General features: G+C 46.1%; 1 protein-coding gene across 1 annotated transcript in view; it reads left to right on the top strand.

Moving 5' to 3' along the window:
• Nucleotides 1-16805, top strand: part of LOC143775062 (dynein axonemal heavy chain 3-like) — a 2972411-nt gene that overhangs the window by 1441020 nt on the left and 1514586 nt on the right. Inside the window, exon 37 of the mRNA XM_077262897.1 lies at nucleotides 1085-1307. Coding sequence (XP_077119012.1) covers nucleotides 1085-1307 — 223 coding nt within the window. The remainder of the gene's footprint in view (nucleotides 1-1084; nucleotides 1308-16805) is intronic.

The raw sequence follows: 16805 nt of genomic DNA, 5'->3' as shown, positions 1-16805 counted from the left end.
ATACTGTGTTGTTAGGATATTGTCATTTACTCGAAACAGCTTAGGATATCTGAACACGTTGAGAAAAATTTCTGCACCATTTCTGCAGATCTTGGCTTGAAAAATGCAGCTGAAAAAAGTGCTTTTTTGCTGCGTTTTAGGGGCAAAAACGCACAGAGAATTGACATGCAGCAGATAATTTTCGGCACCAGGTCGGCAAGTTAAAAAATAACCAACGTGTGCATGACACTTCAGGTTTCTCATTCACTTTGCTGGCATCGGGATTGTTTCAGGTTTATCTAGAAAATCTGCAAGATAAAAAGCACCAAAAACACACCAAATCTGCAATGTGTGCACACAGCCTTACCAAGTTAAGTTGCATTTTTTTTTGCCAGAATGCACAAAAAATCACGAAAAACAGTCATTTCATAAAGATCTTACATTCTATAGTACTTTCATTTTTTAACAACCAGAAATAATCTATTTTATAATTTAGTTTTTTCTAAGTAAAATTGTTCTCTTCTGTAAGACGATGGTTATTTAACTAATCATACAGCACATGAGTAGTGAAGAAGAAAAAACTAAAAGTGGGCTTAATAATACAAAGTAATTGTATTCATAAATAGCTGATTGCAGGAAGCCCAACTGGAAACAGCATTTGCAACCAATACCCCCATGACCCTACACCAGCCAATTAGTGTAGATACTGTAAAAGGAAAACTGTGTTATTGTTAGATTATATGAAATTGTTTCTACTCCAGTGACACAAGTTTACAGTTCCACTGAAGATCTCATAAGGTTTTGAGTTTTTGTTCAGTGGGATGGGAATATATGCAAGCTTTGTGCAGGGGGGGAGTATTTAGCATTGGTGAGTGAAGAAGATGGCACTATAATTAAGGGGATGGAAAAGTGAGGATTGCTGGCTTCTGAATATTTTGAGTTCCATATTAGTAAGATAGCATGAAAGTTGCAATGACAAAAGAAAAGTATGTCTTTAATGTATGTTCTTATGTTCTAAATGTTTGTATGTGCAGAATCAAATCCAATGTATGGTGCTTTTACTGTATACACCTGTAAAGATAAAAACATTTCCATTTCTTAACAGATATATGAAATGATGTTGGTTCGACATGGATTTATGTTGATTGGAAGCCCAATAGGGGGAAAAACCTCAGCACTTAAAGTCCTTGCTGCAGTACTAAAAGACTTGGAAGCAAATAGACTAATGGATGAACATGGAGTTGATTATATTTTTATAAACCCAAAAGCTATTACAATAGGACAGTTATATGGCAGTTTTGATCCAGTGTCACGTGAGTGGATTGACGGTAGGTCTTCACTAGTAGTGATAATAGAAAATGTTGCTACAATTGATCTCTATGAATATGCACTGGCGTAACTTGAAGCTCATGATATTGTAGATGAGAGAAAAAATTGAGATGATACAGGTCCTGCAGACAGGTCAGTATTTTGTGGCTACTGGATGATAGCACTGATAATCAGCTCCTACCTTCCACTACTTCTGGTTTGATTGTGTCATGCCACAATCATGATGTCATACGGGTTCAGCTAATGAAAGTATGGCTGTGAATTACATCAAGTAGGAGGCTATTCTCAGAGCTCTCTTCAAACAACCACAACATAAGATATGGCCACTGGATCTGGGCCCTGTAAATCGATTCGATTATCTCTGCTAAGTACTGTATGTTTCATATGAACTGAAGTACTAAGATTGAAAAAAATATCACATATTTATTTATATACATATATATGTACAGTATGTCACCAAAGTAAGTGAACCCCTCTCATTTTTGTAAATATTTTATTATATTGTCATGGGACAACTCTGAAGATCTGACACTTTAATACAATGTAAAGTAGTCAGTAGTGTTGAGCGATACCTTCCCATATTGGGAAATATCGGATCGGATTGGATTGGACCGATTCCCCAAAAATATCAGATTTCGCCGATTCCGATACCGGAAACCAATGTAAGTCAATGGGACACAAATATCGGAATGAAAATAAACCCTTTCTTTCCTTGTAGGTTAATTCTACATGAAGGAAAACAACTAAGAATAATGTAGAATATATTGGGGGAGGTGGAGGAGACATTAAAGGCATAGAGGTTTAGCCCAATCAAATGGAATAGCAGGATTAATTTTTTTTTAAGACGTTCGGAGTTACAAAGATATTGACTATGTTAAGCTTTTTTATATTTTGCCAGATCTTTAGGTTTCACTACTTCCATGCTCTTCACCTTATTTTTTACTTCTCCCACACTTTCTTCTTCATCATCCTCAGCAGCAGCATCTTTTTCATCAACTTCTTCTTCACCTTATTCATCTTCTTCTTCTTCACCTTCTTCCTATTCTTTTTTTACATTCTTCATATTTTTCTTATTCAACTATTCTTCTTCATATTCTACTTCTTCATCTTCTTTATATTCTTCTTCTTCATCATGTTCTTATTTGTGACAGGCATTCCTGTAGTTGTTATCTCTAAACGTTTGAAGATTACACCCTCTGTTCTGCCTGTCAAAAAAGATTTACAACAGGATTTGTCCGTGTTCAACTATGCCTGCAGCAGCAGGTATTTTCCAGGGGCACCACGAGGAGGAACGGACTCACCCCCATACACTGCTTAGTCTTCTTCTGCTTATAATTTAGATAATATCTTTTGCTCTAATTTTTAGTCTTATGGTTAATGTTCTTCTGCAGCTTCTTGTTCTTCTGCTTCTTTGTCTTCTGTCTCTTGTTCTTCTGTATCTTGGTGGTTGTCTTCTTGTTCTTTGTCCTTTTGGTCATCTTCTTCAGGGTCATCTTCTTGGTCTTCTTCGTGGTGGTCTTCAGGGTCGTCGTCTCCAGGGTCGTCGTTTTCGGGGTCGTCGTCTTCTTCGGGGTGGTCTTCAGGGTCGTTGTCTCCAGGGTCGTCATTTTCGGGGTCATCTTCTTCTTCGTGGTGGTCTTGAGGGTCGTCGTCTCCATGGTCGTCGTCTTCTTCGGGGTGGTCTTCAAGGTCATCGTCTCCAGGTTCGTCGTCTCCGGGGTCATCGTCTCCGGGGTTGTCGTCAGGGTCGTTGTCTTTAAGGTCGTCATCAGGGAGATCCAGAGTGATTACCAAAAAAACATTTCAAAAAGCTTGAACTTGGAAATGTAGCATAAGGTACAAGAAGGCTGAGGAACTGGTGAGAACCAGCTGACGGTACTGGAACCCGGATGGGTAGCCGAAGGTATAAGAGCCAATGGAACTACCGAGGACCAGCTGATGGTACTGGAACCCGGTTACTAAGCAGGAGGTACGCGTGCCAGAAAGCACTACCAAGGACCAGCAGACATTGGTGGAACACAGATACCGAGAAGGAGGCACCTAAGCCAAAGGCTCTGCCTGGAACCAGCTGACGTTACTGGAACCCAGGGGGACATATTCAAGATTGACTTCCAAAGAACCAGCTAATGGTGCTGAAACTCAGATAGGCAGCAGAAGGTACACATAAAAAAAGTTGCAAGGCCGCGAGCCGGCCGGAGTTACCAAAACCCACAGTCCTACAGGGGGAGCTTGTCCTATTAGCACTATGGAACCAGCCTTCATTGCCAGATCCCACAGCCCACATAGGAAGCACCTAAACTGCAGGCACCATAGAGTCAGCTAACCCGACCGCAACCTGACAGGACAACATATTGGAGGCAAAGTGACATTGACACTACCTGTAAACAACTGGCGTGCAGGAACCAGGCTGGGCAGGAGGGAGTACCCATGCCAAAGATACTTCTGAGCAGCAACTGTCAGTGTTGGAGCTCAGGGTAAATTCAGTGTGCCATCTGAAAAACTCAACACACAGCCATTAATGTCTAAACCACTGGCAACAAAAGTGAGAATACCTCTAAGTGAAAATGGCCAAATTGTACCAAAATTAGCCATATTCCCTCCCCGATGTCATGAGACTTATTAGTGTTACAAGGTCTCAGGTGTGAATGGGGAGCAGGTGTGTAAATTTTGGTGGTTTTGTTCTCACACTTTGTCATTCTTATCACTGGAAGTTGAACATGTCATATCATGGCAAAAAACTCTCTGAGGATCTGAAAAAAGAATTGTTGCTCTACATAATGATGGCCTAGGCTATAAGAAGATTACCAGCACCATGAAACTGAGCAGCACAGTGGCCAAGACCATATAGCGGTTTAACAAGACAGGTTCCACTTAGAACAGGCTTTGCCATGATCTACAAAAGGAGTTGAGTGCATGTGCTCAGCATCATATACAGAGGTTGTCTTTTCAAAACAGACATATCAGTGCTGCCAGCTAGAGTTGAGCGACTTTTACTTTTTTAGGATCGAGTCGGGTTTCGCGAAACCCGACTTTGTCAAAAGTCGGGTCGGGTGAAATTGGCCGATTATTGCGAAAAGTCGGGGGCCGACTGAAACACGAAACCCAATGCAAGTCAATGGGGAATCAAAGTCGGCAGTGAGTAAAGGACAGGAAAACACCTACAGTGCCCATTTTAATGCCAAAAACATCAATTCTTATTACTTAAGCTTGTCAATCTTAATTTACTTTATAATAGTAGTTAGGCATTGAAAACTGGGGGTCATTTGGCTAAAGTTGTGGGGGAGTAGGGCTGGCTCAAGATTTTCGTGGGCCCAGGGAAACGCAGGAATACGTCACGGCGGTGGAGCAGGGAGAGGTAAGTATTTCAACTTTGCAAGTGCTGTGATCCTGAGCAAGCAGTGGGGGCCCACTCGTTGGCATTGGCACTGGCACAGGGCCCCTCATAGTATGGCAGTGTGTTTGACGGTGGGTGGCGCCTCCCACCAGCAGAGACACTTTTGCATACTATGAGGGGCCCTGTGCCAGTGACGTCGCCAACGAGTATGCCCCCCCACCTGATGAAGGAACCTGCACTTTCATCTGCACCTTCCTCTTTGTCCCCGTGTAAGGTGGTATAGTATGCGGGAAGGGAAACCTGACTTTCAGCAGGGTCAGATTCTGGCTGTGTAGAGTGAAAGGGGAATGTAGTGGTCTGGGTCAATGTACCAGCAGACTCATCTAGCAGTGGCTGAGCAATGGACAGGATGAGGAGGAAACACAGATATATGTTATGATCCTGGTGGTAGGATCTCAAACTGACCTGACACATATACCCTGAATATATAGGACAAGTTCTGGGGATGTGGAAGCTATACTGACCGCAATCCTGATCCTATCCAAACACACTAAAGGCAGCTGTGGAGCATTACCTGAAAACCTAGATGCCTCGTCACAGCCTGAGAAACTGACTACCACTAGAGAGAAAGCAAAGACCTCACTTGCCTCAGAGAAATATCCCCAAAGTTTTAGATAGCCCCCCACAAATAATAACGGTGAGTTAAGCGGAAAACACAAACGTAGAGATGAAACAGGTTTAGCAAATGAGGCCCGCTAATACTAGATAGGCAGATAATAGATAGGTGTCTGTGCGGTCAGTACAAAAGCTATCAAAAGTAAACCACGCAGAGAATACAAGAACCCCAACACCGACTCACGATGTGAGGGGCGCACTCTGCACCCCAGAACTAACCAGCAAGCAAAAAAATCACATAAAAGCAAGCTGGGCTGAACTCATAATATAAAGAGAAACGTTTTCAAGGAAATAATTAGAAACTGAACAAGCAAACTTAGCTTCTCATAGCAGGAGACTGGTCACAAGGAATATTCAGGAGAGCACAGGATCAGGACTGAACACACTGACAGCAGGCGACAAGTAAAGAACCAGGTGAGTTAAATAGGCCCAGCCTAGCAGGAGATGAAACAGCTGAGCCCAGCCAAGACCAGCCATATCGCTAAAGGCCCCCAGAGGGAGCCCAAGAACAAATTCACACAGTACCACTCATGACCACAGGAGGGAGCCCGAGAACGGAATTCACAACAGTACCCCCTGTTGTGTATCCACTTTTTGGGCTCCCCTGGTGGTTGCTGGTGGTATTGGTGACTTGTTTGCACTTTGCTGCTTCTGTTCACCTGCTTCCATCAGCGTTTGGGAGTTTCCTATTTAGCCTTGCTCTCCAGTAGTGTTGAGCATTCCGATACTGCAAGTATCGGGTATCGGCCGATATTTGCTGTATCGGAATTTCCGATACCGAGATCCGATACTTTTGTGGTATCGGGTATCGGGTATCGCAACAACATTAATGTAATAATGTGTAAAAGAGAGAATTAAAATAAAAAATATTGCTATACTCACCTCTCCGACGCAGCCTGGACCTCAGCGAGGGAACCGGCAGCGTTGTTTGTTTAAATTTCGCGCTTTTACTTGGTTACGTGAAGTCCCGGCTTGTGATTGGTCAGGGCGGCCATGTTGCCGGGACGCGGACCAATCACAGCAAGCCGTGACGAAATTACGTCACGGCTTGCTGTGATTGGTCCGCGTCCCGGCAACATGGCCGCCATTAACCAATCACAAGCCGTGACGTCACGGGAGGCTGGACATGCGCGTATTTTAAAAAGCGCGCGTGTCCAGCCTCCAGTGACGTCCTGGCTTATGATTGGTCACGGCGCCATGTTGCCGGGACGCGGACCAATCACAGCAAGCCGTGACGAAATTACGTCACGGCTTGCTGTGATTGGTCCGCGTCCCGGCAACATGGCCGCCATTAACCAATCACAAGCCGTGACGTCACGGTAGGCTGGACATGCGCGTATTTTAAAAAGCGCGCGTGTCCAGCCTCCAGTGACGTCCTGGCTTATGATTGGTCACGGCGCCATGTTGCCGGGACGCGGACCAATCACAGCAAGCCGTGACGAAATTACTTCACGGCTTGCTGTGATTGGTCCGCGTCCCGGCAACATGGCCGCCATTAACCAATCACAAGCCGTGACATCACCGGAGGCTGGACATGCGCGTATTTTAAAAAGCGCGCGTGTCCAGCCTCCCGTGACGTCACGGCTTGTGATTGGTTAATGGCGGCCATGTTGCCGGGACGCGGACCAATCACAGCAAGCCGTGACGTAATTTCGTCACGGCTTGCTGTGATTGGTCCGCGTCCCGGCAACATGGCCGCCCTGACCAATCACAAGCCGGGACTTCACGTAACCAAGTAAAAGCGCAAATTTTAAACAAACAACGCTGCCGGTTCCCTCGCTGAGGTCCAGGCTGCGTCGGACAGGTGAGTATAGCAATATTTTTTTATTTTAATTCTTTATTTTACACATTTATATGGATCCCAGGGTCTGAAGGAGAGTTTCCTCTCCTTCAGACCCTGGGAACCATCAGGAATACCGTCCGATACTTGAGTCCCATTGACTTGTATTGGTATCGGGTATCGGTATCGGATTGGATCCGATACTTTGCCGGTATCGGCCGATACTTTCCGATACCGATACTTTCAAGTATCGGACGGTATCGCTCAACACTACACTCCAGTCATTTCCTTGCCGGTCATCATTGTAACCAGAGCCTTCGGTTGCATGTTCCTGCTACTAGTCTGCTGATCAGCTAAGTGGACTTTGTCCTTTTGTTTTGTATCTTTTGTCCAGTTTGCAGTTTTTGTAATTCTCTGTAGCTGGAAGCTCTTGCGGGCTGAAATTGCCACTCCTGTGTCATGAGTTGACACAGGAGTCTTAAAGTAATTTCAGGATGGTTTTTGAAAGGGTTTTCAGTTGACCGTGAAGTCCTCTTTTGTATCTTTCTGCTATCTAGTAAGTGGACCTCTCTTTGCTAAATCTACTTTCATACTGTGTATGTCTTTTCCTCTTAGTTCACCGTTATTACATGTGGGGGGCTGCTATCATCTTTTGGGGTATTTCCCTAGAGGTAAGTCAGGTCTGTTTCTTCCTCTACCAGGCGTAGTTAGTCCTCCGGCTGGCGCGTGGCATATAGGAAGCCGTAGGTATGCTCCCTGGCTACTATTAGTTGTGTGGTAGATTTAGCTCACGGTCTACTCGAGTTTCCATCACCCGAGAGCTCGTTCGTTATTTATATGTTTCTTACGTTCCCTTGCCATTGGGAACCATGACAGTATGACCGGCCCGAGTTAAAACTTATTGGCAGAAGAAAGGAGAGGACTCAGCAGTTTGCTAACCGCCGTCGTCGTGTTGGCCCCCACCTTCGTGTTGGGGACTTGGTGTGGTTGTCTTCCCGTTTTGTCCCTATGAGGGTTTCTTCTCCTAAATTTAAGCCTCGGTTCATCGGTCCTTATAGGATTTTGGAGATTCTTAACCCTGTCTCCTTTCGTTTGGACCTCCCGGCATCTTTCGCTACCCATAATGTGTTCCATCGGTCGCTGTTGCGGAGATATGAGGTACCGGTGGTTCCTTCTACTGAACCTCCTGCTCCTGTGCTGGTGGAGGGTGAATTGGAGTACGTGGTAGAAAAGATCTTGGACTCCTGTATTTCCAGACGGAGACTTCAATATCTGGTTAAATGGAAGGGCTATGGTCAGGAAGATAATTCTTGGGTAACTGCCTCTGATGTTCATGCCTCGGATTTGGTTCGTGCCTTTCATAGGGCTCATCCAGATCGCCCTGGCGGTTCTTGTGAGGGTTCGGTGCCCCCTCCTTAAGGGGAGGGTACTGTTGTGTATCCGCTTTTTGGGCTCCCCTGGTGGTTGCTGGTGGTATTGGTGACTTGTTTGCACTTTGCTGCTTCTGTTCACCTGCTTCCATCAGCGTTTGGGAGTTTCCTATTTAGCCTTGCTCTCCAGTCATTTCCTTGCCGGTCATCATTGTAACCAGAGCCTTCGGTTGCATGTTCCTGCTACTAGTCTGCTGATCAGCTAAGTGGACTTTGTCCTTTTGTTTTGTATCTTTTGTCCAGTTTGCAGTTTTTGTAATTCTCTGTAGCTGGAAGCTCTTGTGGGCTGAAATTGCCACTCCTGTGTCATGAGTTGACACAGGAGTCTTAAAGTAATTTCAGGATGGTTTTTGAAAGGGTTTTCAGTTGACCGTGAAGTCCTCTTTTGTATCTTTCTGCTATCTAGTAAGTGGACCTCTCTTTGCTAAATCTACTTTCATACTGTGTATGTCTTTTCCTCTTAGTTCACCGTTATTACATGTGGGGGGCTGCTATCATCTTTTGGGGTATTTCCCTAGAGGTAAGTCAGGTCTGTTTCTTCCTCTACCAGGCGTAGTTAGTCCTCCGGCTGGCGCGTGGCATATAGGAAGCCGTAGGTATGCTCCCTGGCTACTATTAGTTGTGTGGTAGATTTAGCTCACGGTCTACTCGAGTTTCCATCACCCGAGAGCTCGTTCGTTATTTATATGTTTCTTACGTTCCCTTGCCATTGGGAACCATGACAACCCCCCCCTTGAGGAGGGGTCACCGAACCCTCACCAGAGCTCCCAGGCCGATCAGGACGAGCCAAATGAAAGGCACGAACCAAATCGGCCGCATGGACATCGGAGGCGACAACCCAGGAATTATCCTCCTGACCATAACCCTTCCATTTCACTAAGTACTGAAGCCTCCGTCTCGAAATACGAGAATCCAAGATCTTTTCCACCACATATTCCAACTCCCCCTTGACCAAGACCGGAGCAGGAGGATCAACAGAAGGGACCACAGGCACCACATATCTCCACAACAATGACCTATGGAACACATTATGAATGGCAAACGATGTTGGGAGGTCCAAATGAAAAGACACAGGGTTGAGGATTTCCAAAATCTTATAAGGACCGATGAAACGAGGCTTGAACCTTCATCGGGACATAACGAGAAGACAACCATACCAAATCCCCCACACGAAGTCGGGGACCCACACAGCGACGGCGGTTAGCAAAGCGCTGAGCCTACTCTTGGGACAAAGTCAAATTGTCCACCACATGGTTCCAAATCTGCTGCAACCTATCCACCACAGAATCCACCCCAGGACAGTCAGAAGACTCAACCTGACCCGAGGAGAAACGAGGATGAAAACCAGAATTGCAAAAGAAAGGTGAAACCAAAGTAGCAGAACTAGCCTGATTATTGAGGGTGAACTCAGCCAATGGCAAAAAGGTCACCCAATCATCCTGGTCAGCAGAAACAAAACATCTCAAATAAGTTTCCAAGGTCTGATTAGTTCGTTCGGTTTGACCATTCGTCTGAGGATGGAAGGCTGACGAAAAAAACAATTCAATGCCCATCTTAGCACAAAAGGATCGCCAAAATCTGGACACAAACTGGGATCCTCTGTCGGACACAATGTTCTCCGGAATACCATGTAAACGAACCACATTCTGAAAAAACAGTGGCACCAAATCGGAGGAGGAAGGCAACTTAGGCAAGGGTACCAAATGGACCATTTTGGAAAAATGATCACAAACCACCCAGATGACAGACATCTTCTGAGAGACAGGAAGATCCGAAATAAAATCCATGGAAATATGCGTCCAAGGCCTCTTTGGGACAGGCAAAGGCAAAAGCAATCCACTGGCACGAGAACACGAAGGCTTGGCCCGAGCACAAATCCCACAGGACTGCACAAAGGAACGCACATCCCGCGACAAGGAAGGCCACCAAAAGGATCTTGCCACCAAATCCCTGGTACCAAAAATCCCAGGATGACCCGCCAACACCGAAGAATGAACCTCAGAAATACTGGTCCATCTGTCTGGGACAAACAGTCTCTCCGGTGGACAACGGTCAGGTCTATTGGCCTGAAACTCCTGCAACACCCGTCGCAGATCAGGAGAGATGGCAGACAAAATCACCCCCTCTTTGAGAACACCAGTTGGTTCAGAAACTTCCGGGGAGTCAGGTACAAAACTCCTAGAAAGGGCATCAGCCTTCACGTTTTTCGAACCCGGAAGATATGAAACCACGAAATTGAAACGAGAGAAAAACAGCGACCATCGAGCCTGTCTCGGATTCAACCATTTGGCAGACTCAAGATAAGTCAAATTCTTGTGATCCGTCAAGACCACCACACGATGCTTGGCTCCCTCAAGCCAATGTCGCCACTCCTCAAATGCCCACTTCATTGCCAACAACTCTCGATTACCAACATCATAATTCCGCTCGGTAGGCGAAAACTTTCTTGAAAAGAAAGCACATGGTCTCATCACAGAGCCATCAGAGCTTCTCTGCGACAAAACAGCCCCTGCTCCAATCTCAGAAGCATCAACCTCGACCTGAAAGGGAAGAGAGACATCGGGCTGGTGCAAGACAGGAGCCGAAGAAAACCGACGTTTCAACTCCTGAAAGGCCTCCACGGCCGCAGGAGACCAATTCGTCACATCAGAACTAGTGTTGAGCGATACCGTCCGATACTTGAAAGTATCGGTATCGGAAAGTATCGGCCGATACCGGCAAAATATCGGATCCAATCCGATACCGATACCCGATACCAATACAAGTCAATGGGACTCATGTATCGGACGGTATTCCTGATGGTTTCCAGGGTCTGAAGGAGAGGAAACTCTCCTTCAGGCCCTGGGAACCATATAAATGTGTAAAAGAAAGAATTAAAATAAAAAATATCGCTATACTCACCTGTCCGACGCAGCCGGGACTTCAGCGAGGGAACCGGCAGCGTTGTTTGTTTAAAATTCGCGCTATTACTTGGTTACGTGAATTCCCGGCTTGTGATTGGTCAGGTCGGCCATGTTGCCGGGACGCGGACCAATCACAGCAAGCCGTGACGAAATTACGTCACGGCTTGCTGTGATTGGTCCGCGTCCCGGCAATATGGCCGCCCTGACCAATCACAAGCCGTGACGTCACGGGAGGCTGGACACGCGCTCATTTTAAAATGGGCGCGTGTCCAGCCTCCCGTGACGTCACGGCTTGTGATTGGTTGCGCCGCGGTCAACCAATCACAAGCCGGGAGGCTGGACGCGCTCATTTTAAAATGGGCGCGTGTCCAGCCTCCCGTGACGTCACGGCTTGTGATTGGTTGCGCCGCGGTCAACCAATCACAAGCCGGGAGGCTGGACGCGCTCATTTTAAAATGGGCGCGTGTCCAGCCTCCCGTGACGTCACGGCTTGTGATTGGTCAGGGCGGCCATATTGCCGGGACGCGGACCAATCACAGCAAGCCGTGACGTAATTTCGTCACGGCTTGCTGTGATTGGTCCGCGTCCCGGCAACGTGGCCGACCTGACCAATCACAAGCCGGGAATTCACGTAACCAAGTAATAGCGCGAATTTTAAACAAACAACGCTGCCGCTTCCCTCGCTGAAGTCCCGGCTGCGTCGGAGAGGTGAGTATAGCGATATTTTTTATTTTAATTCTCTCTTTTACACATTTTAACATTAATGTTGTTGCGATACCCGATACCCGATACCACAAGAGTATCGGAATCCCGGTATCGGAATTCCGATACAGCAAGTATCGGCCGATACCCGATACTTGCAGCATCGGAATGCTCAACACTAATCAGAACCCTTCTTGGTCAAATCCGTCAAAGGCTTCACCACACTAGAAAAATTAGTGATGAAGCGACGGTAAAAATTAGCAGAACCCAAGAACTTCTGAAGACTCTTCACAGATGTAGGTTGAGTCCAGTCATGAATAGCCTGGACCTTGACTGGATCCATCTCGATAGTAGAAGGAGAAAAAATAAAGCCCAAAAAGGAAACCTTCTGGACTCCGAAGAGACATTTAGAGCCCTTCACAAACAAGGCATTGGCACGCAGGACCTGACCTGCTTCACATGAGACTCCCAATCATCAGAAAAGACCAAAATATCATCCAGGTACACAATCATAAATCTATCCAGGTACTCTCGAAAGATGTCGTGCATGAAGGACTGAAACACAGAGGGGCATTAGAAAGCCCAAAAGGCATCACCAAGTACTCAAAATGGCCTTCGGGCGTATTAAATGCTGTTTTCCATTCATCGCCCTGCTTTATGCGCACAAGATTATACGCTCCACGAAAATCTATCTTGGTGAACCAACTGGCTCCCCTAATCCGGGCAAACAGATCGGACAACAGTGGCAAGGGATATTGAAATTTGACCGTGATGTTATTTAGAAGATGATAATCTATACAGGGTCTCAGAGAACCATCCTTCTTGGCCACAAAAAAGAACCCCGCACCCAAAGGGGACGAGGATGGGCGAATATGTCCCTTCTCCAAGGACTCCTTTATATAACTCCGCATAGCGGTATGTTCTGGTACAGACAAATTAAAAAGTCATCCCTTAGGGAACTTACTACCAGGAATCAGATTTATGGCACAATCACAATCCCTATGAGGAGGTAGGGCACTGGATTTGGGCTCATCAAATACATCCTGGTAGTCCGACAAAAATTCAGGGACTTCAGAAGTAGTAGAAGAAGCAATTGACACCAAAGGAGCATCGCCATGAATCCCCTGGCAACCCCAACTTGACACAGACATTGCTTTCCAATCCAGGACTGGATTATGAGCCTGCAGCCATGGCAGACCCAACACGACAACATCATGCAAATTATGTAGTGCCAGAAAGCGAATTACCTCCTGATGTACAGGAGCCATGCACATGGTCAATTGAGTCCAGTACTGAGGTTTATTCTTGGCCAATGGTGTAGCATCAATTCCCTTTAGCGGGATAGGGAATTGTAAAGGCTCCAAGATAAAACCACAGCACCTGGCAAATGACAAATCCATCAAATTCAGGGCAGCACCTGAATCCACAAAAGCCATAACTGGGTAGGATGACAGAGACCAAATCAAAGTAACAGACAAAAATGAATTTAGGTTGTACAGTACCAATGGTGACAAACTTGGCAACCCTTTTTGTGCGCTAAGAGCATGCTGAGATAACATGAGCAGAATCACCACAGTAAAAGCACAACCCATTCTGACGTCTGTGGTTTTGCCGTTCAACTCTGGTCAGAATCCTGTCACATTGCATAGGCTCAGGTTTCTGCTCAGAAAATACCGCCAGAGGGTGCACAGGTTTGCGCTCCCGCAAACGCCAATCAATCTGAATGGCCAAAGACATTGACTCATTCAGACCCGCCGGCGTGGGGAACCCCACCATAACATCTTTAAGGGCTTCCGAAAGACCCTTTCTGAAAATCGCCGCCAGGGCGCACTCATTCCACTGATTGAGCACTGACCACTTCCTAAACTTCTGACAATAAACCTCTGCTTCATCCCGACCCTGAGAGAGATCCAGCAAAACCTTCTCTGCTTGGTCTACCAGATTTGGTTCCTCATAAAGCACTCCAAGCGCCAGAAAAAACGCATCAACATTTAGCAGTGCCGGATCTCCTGGCGCCAGAGAGAATGCCCAATCTTGAGGGTCACCACGCAACAAAGAAATAACAATTTTAACTTGCTGAACAGAGTCGCCAGATGAGCGAGGTCTCAGAGAAAGGAATAACTTACAATTATTCTTAAAGTTCAAAAACCTAGATCTATCTCCGGAGAACAGCTCAGGAATAGGTATTTTAGGCTCTGACATAGGACTGCGGACTACATAATCCTGAATGCCCTGTACCCTTGCAGTGAGATGATCCACACTAGAAGACAGACTCTGAATGTCCATATTAGTAGCTGCATACAGAACCACCCAGAGATTAAGGGGAGGAGAGAGGCCAAACACAGTGCAGAGGAAAAAAAAAAAATGACCTTAAGATTTCTCTTCTCCCTCTTCCGCTGCATTAACACTTTCGGGCCTGCTATACTGTTATGATCCTGGTGGTAGGATCTCAAACTGACCTGACACATAAACCCTGAATATATAGGACAAGTTCTGGGGATGTGGAAGCTATACTGACTGCAATCCTGATCCTATCCAAATACACTAAAGGCAGCTGTGGAGCGTTACCTGAAAACCTAGACGCCTCGTCACAGCCTGAGAAACTGACTACCCCTAGAGAGAAAGCAAAGACCTCACTTGCCTCAGAGAAATATCCCCAAAGTTTTAGATAGCCCCCCACAAATAATAATGGTGAGTTAAGGGGAAAACACAAACGTAGAGATGAAACAGGTTTAGCAAATGAGGCCCGCTAATACTAGATAGGCAGATAATAGATAGCTTTTGTACTGACCGCACAGACACCTATCAAAAGTAAACCACGCAGAGAATACAAGAACCCCCACACCGACTCACGATGTGAGGGGCGCACTCTGCACCCCAGAACTAACCAGCAAGCAAAAAATCACATAAAAGCAAGCTGGGCTGAACTCATAATATAAAGAGAAACGTTTTCAAGGAAATAATGAGAAACTGAACAAGCAAACTTAGCTTCTCATAGCAGGAGACTGGTCACAAGGAATATTCAGGAGAGCACAGGATCAGGACTGAACACACCGACAGCAGGCGACAAGTAAAGGTCCAGGTGAGTTAAATAGGCCCAGCCTAGCAGGAGATGAAACAGCTGAGCCCAGCCAAGACCAGCCATATCGCTAAAGGCCACCAGAGGGAGCCCAAGAACAAACTCACACAGTACCACTCATGACCACAGGAGGGAGCCCGAGAACGGAATTCACAACAGATATAGGCCCAAATAATAAAGTGGGATAAATGCAGTTCAAAATTGGTAACAGGCGGCATTGCTTTGTTCAGCGGAGGACAACTGTAATGAAAGGCTGACACAGTGAGTAGGCCAAAATAAGTAAGTAGGCTAAATGCAGTTCAAAATTGGTAACAGGAATAACCAGGCGGCATTGCTTGGTTCAGCGGAGGACAATTGTAAGGAGTGGCTGAACACCGTGAGTAGGCCCAAATAAGTAAGTGGGCTAAATGCAGTTCAAAATTGGTAACAGGAATAACCAGGCGGCAATGCTTGGTTCAGCAGAGGACAATTGTAAGGAGTGGCTGACACAGTGAGTAGGCCCACATAAGTAAGTGGGCTAAATGCAGTTCAAAATTGGTAACAGGAATAACCAGGCGGCATTGCTTGGTTCAGCGGAGGGCAATTGTAAGGAGTGGCTGACACAGTGAGTAGGCCCTAATAATAAAGTAGGCTACATGTCTGCCAAACATTTTTTCAGAAATAACCAGGTGGCATAGCTAGGTACAGGGGTGGGCTCCTCTGCTGAGTAGCAGACAGTGGTAGTAGGCGCAACGTATTAACTGGTCTAAATGGAGGCCAGGGCCCCTGTAAATTTTAACTATCATCTATCATTTCAACAAATTTGTATTGGCAGTGCCATTGCAGGATTTAACAGCACAGACTACACAGTGGTGGAGCAGGGAGAGGTAAGTATTGCAAGTGGTAGAGCACTGTTCGAGCTGGGGGGGAACACTCTCTCGTGGGCTGGGGTACTGGCACAGGGCCCCTCATATTACGATGGTGTGTCTGACGTTGGTTGTGCACCACCACCGTCAGAGACACTTCTGTTGTGAATTAGACTTTTTGGCTCCCTCTTGTGGTTACTAGTGATATGACTCTGGGATTGTCTTTCCTCAGTTTGGCACCCACCTGGGTCGTTAGTCCAGGGGTGTTGCTATATAAACTTCCTGGATCCTTAGTCCAGTGCCTGGCATCATTGTAATCAGATCCTTTCTGTTTGCTCCTGTCTGCTGGTTCGTGCAAAATTAAGCTAAGTCCTGCTTCTTTGTTTTTTGGTTATTTGCTTTGCTCTTATTTTTGGTCCAGCTTGTACTAAATGTGATTCCTGACTTTTCTGGAAGCTCTAGGGGGCTGGTGTTCTCCCCCCGGGCCGTTAGACGGTTCGGGGGTTCTTGAATATCCAGCATGGATATTTTGATAGGGTTGTTAGTCCTGTCGCCATTGGTAATTTGCAACCTAAATTTATTTTGTCTGTGACTTTAATTTGCTCATTGTCTTCTTACCCTGTTATGGCATTTGTGGATTCACGTGCTGCCCTGAGTCTTATGGATCTGTCATTTGCCAAGCGCTGTGGTTTTGTTCTTGAACCGTTGGTAAATCCTATTCCTCTTAGAGGTATTGATGCTACGCCATT

This window comes from Ranitomeya variabilis, chromosome 5 (genome assembly GCF_051348905.1).
Source record: "Ranitomeya variabilis isolate aRanVar5 chromosome 5, aRanVar5.hap1, whole genome shotgun sequence".
Taxonomy (NCBI): domain Eukaryota; kingdom Metazoa; phylum Chordata; class Amphibia; order Anura; family Dendrobatidae; genus Ranitomeya; species Ranitomeya variabilis.
This window is presented reverse-complemented; position numbering and strand designations above follow the sequence as displayed.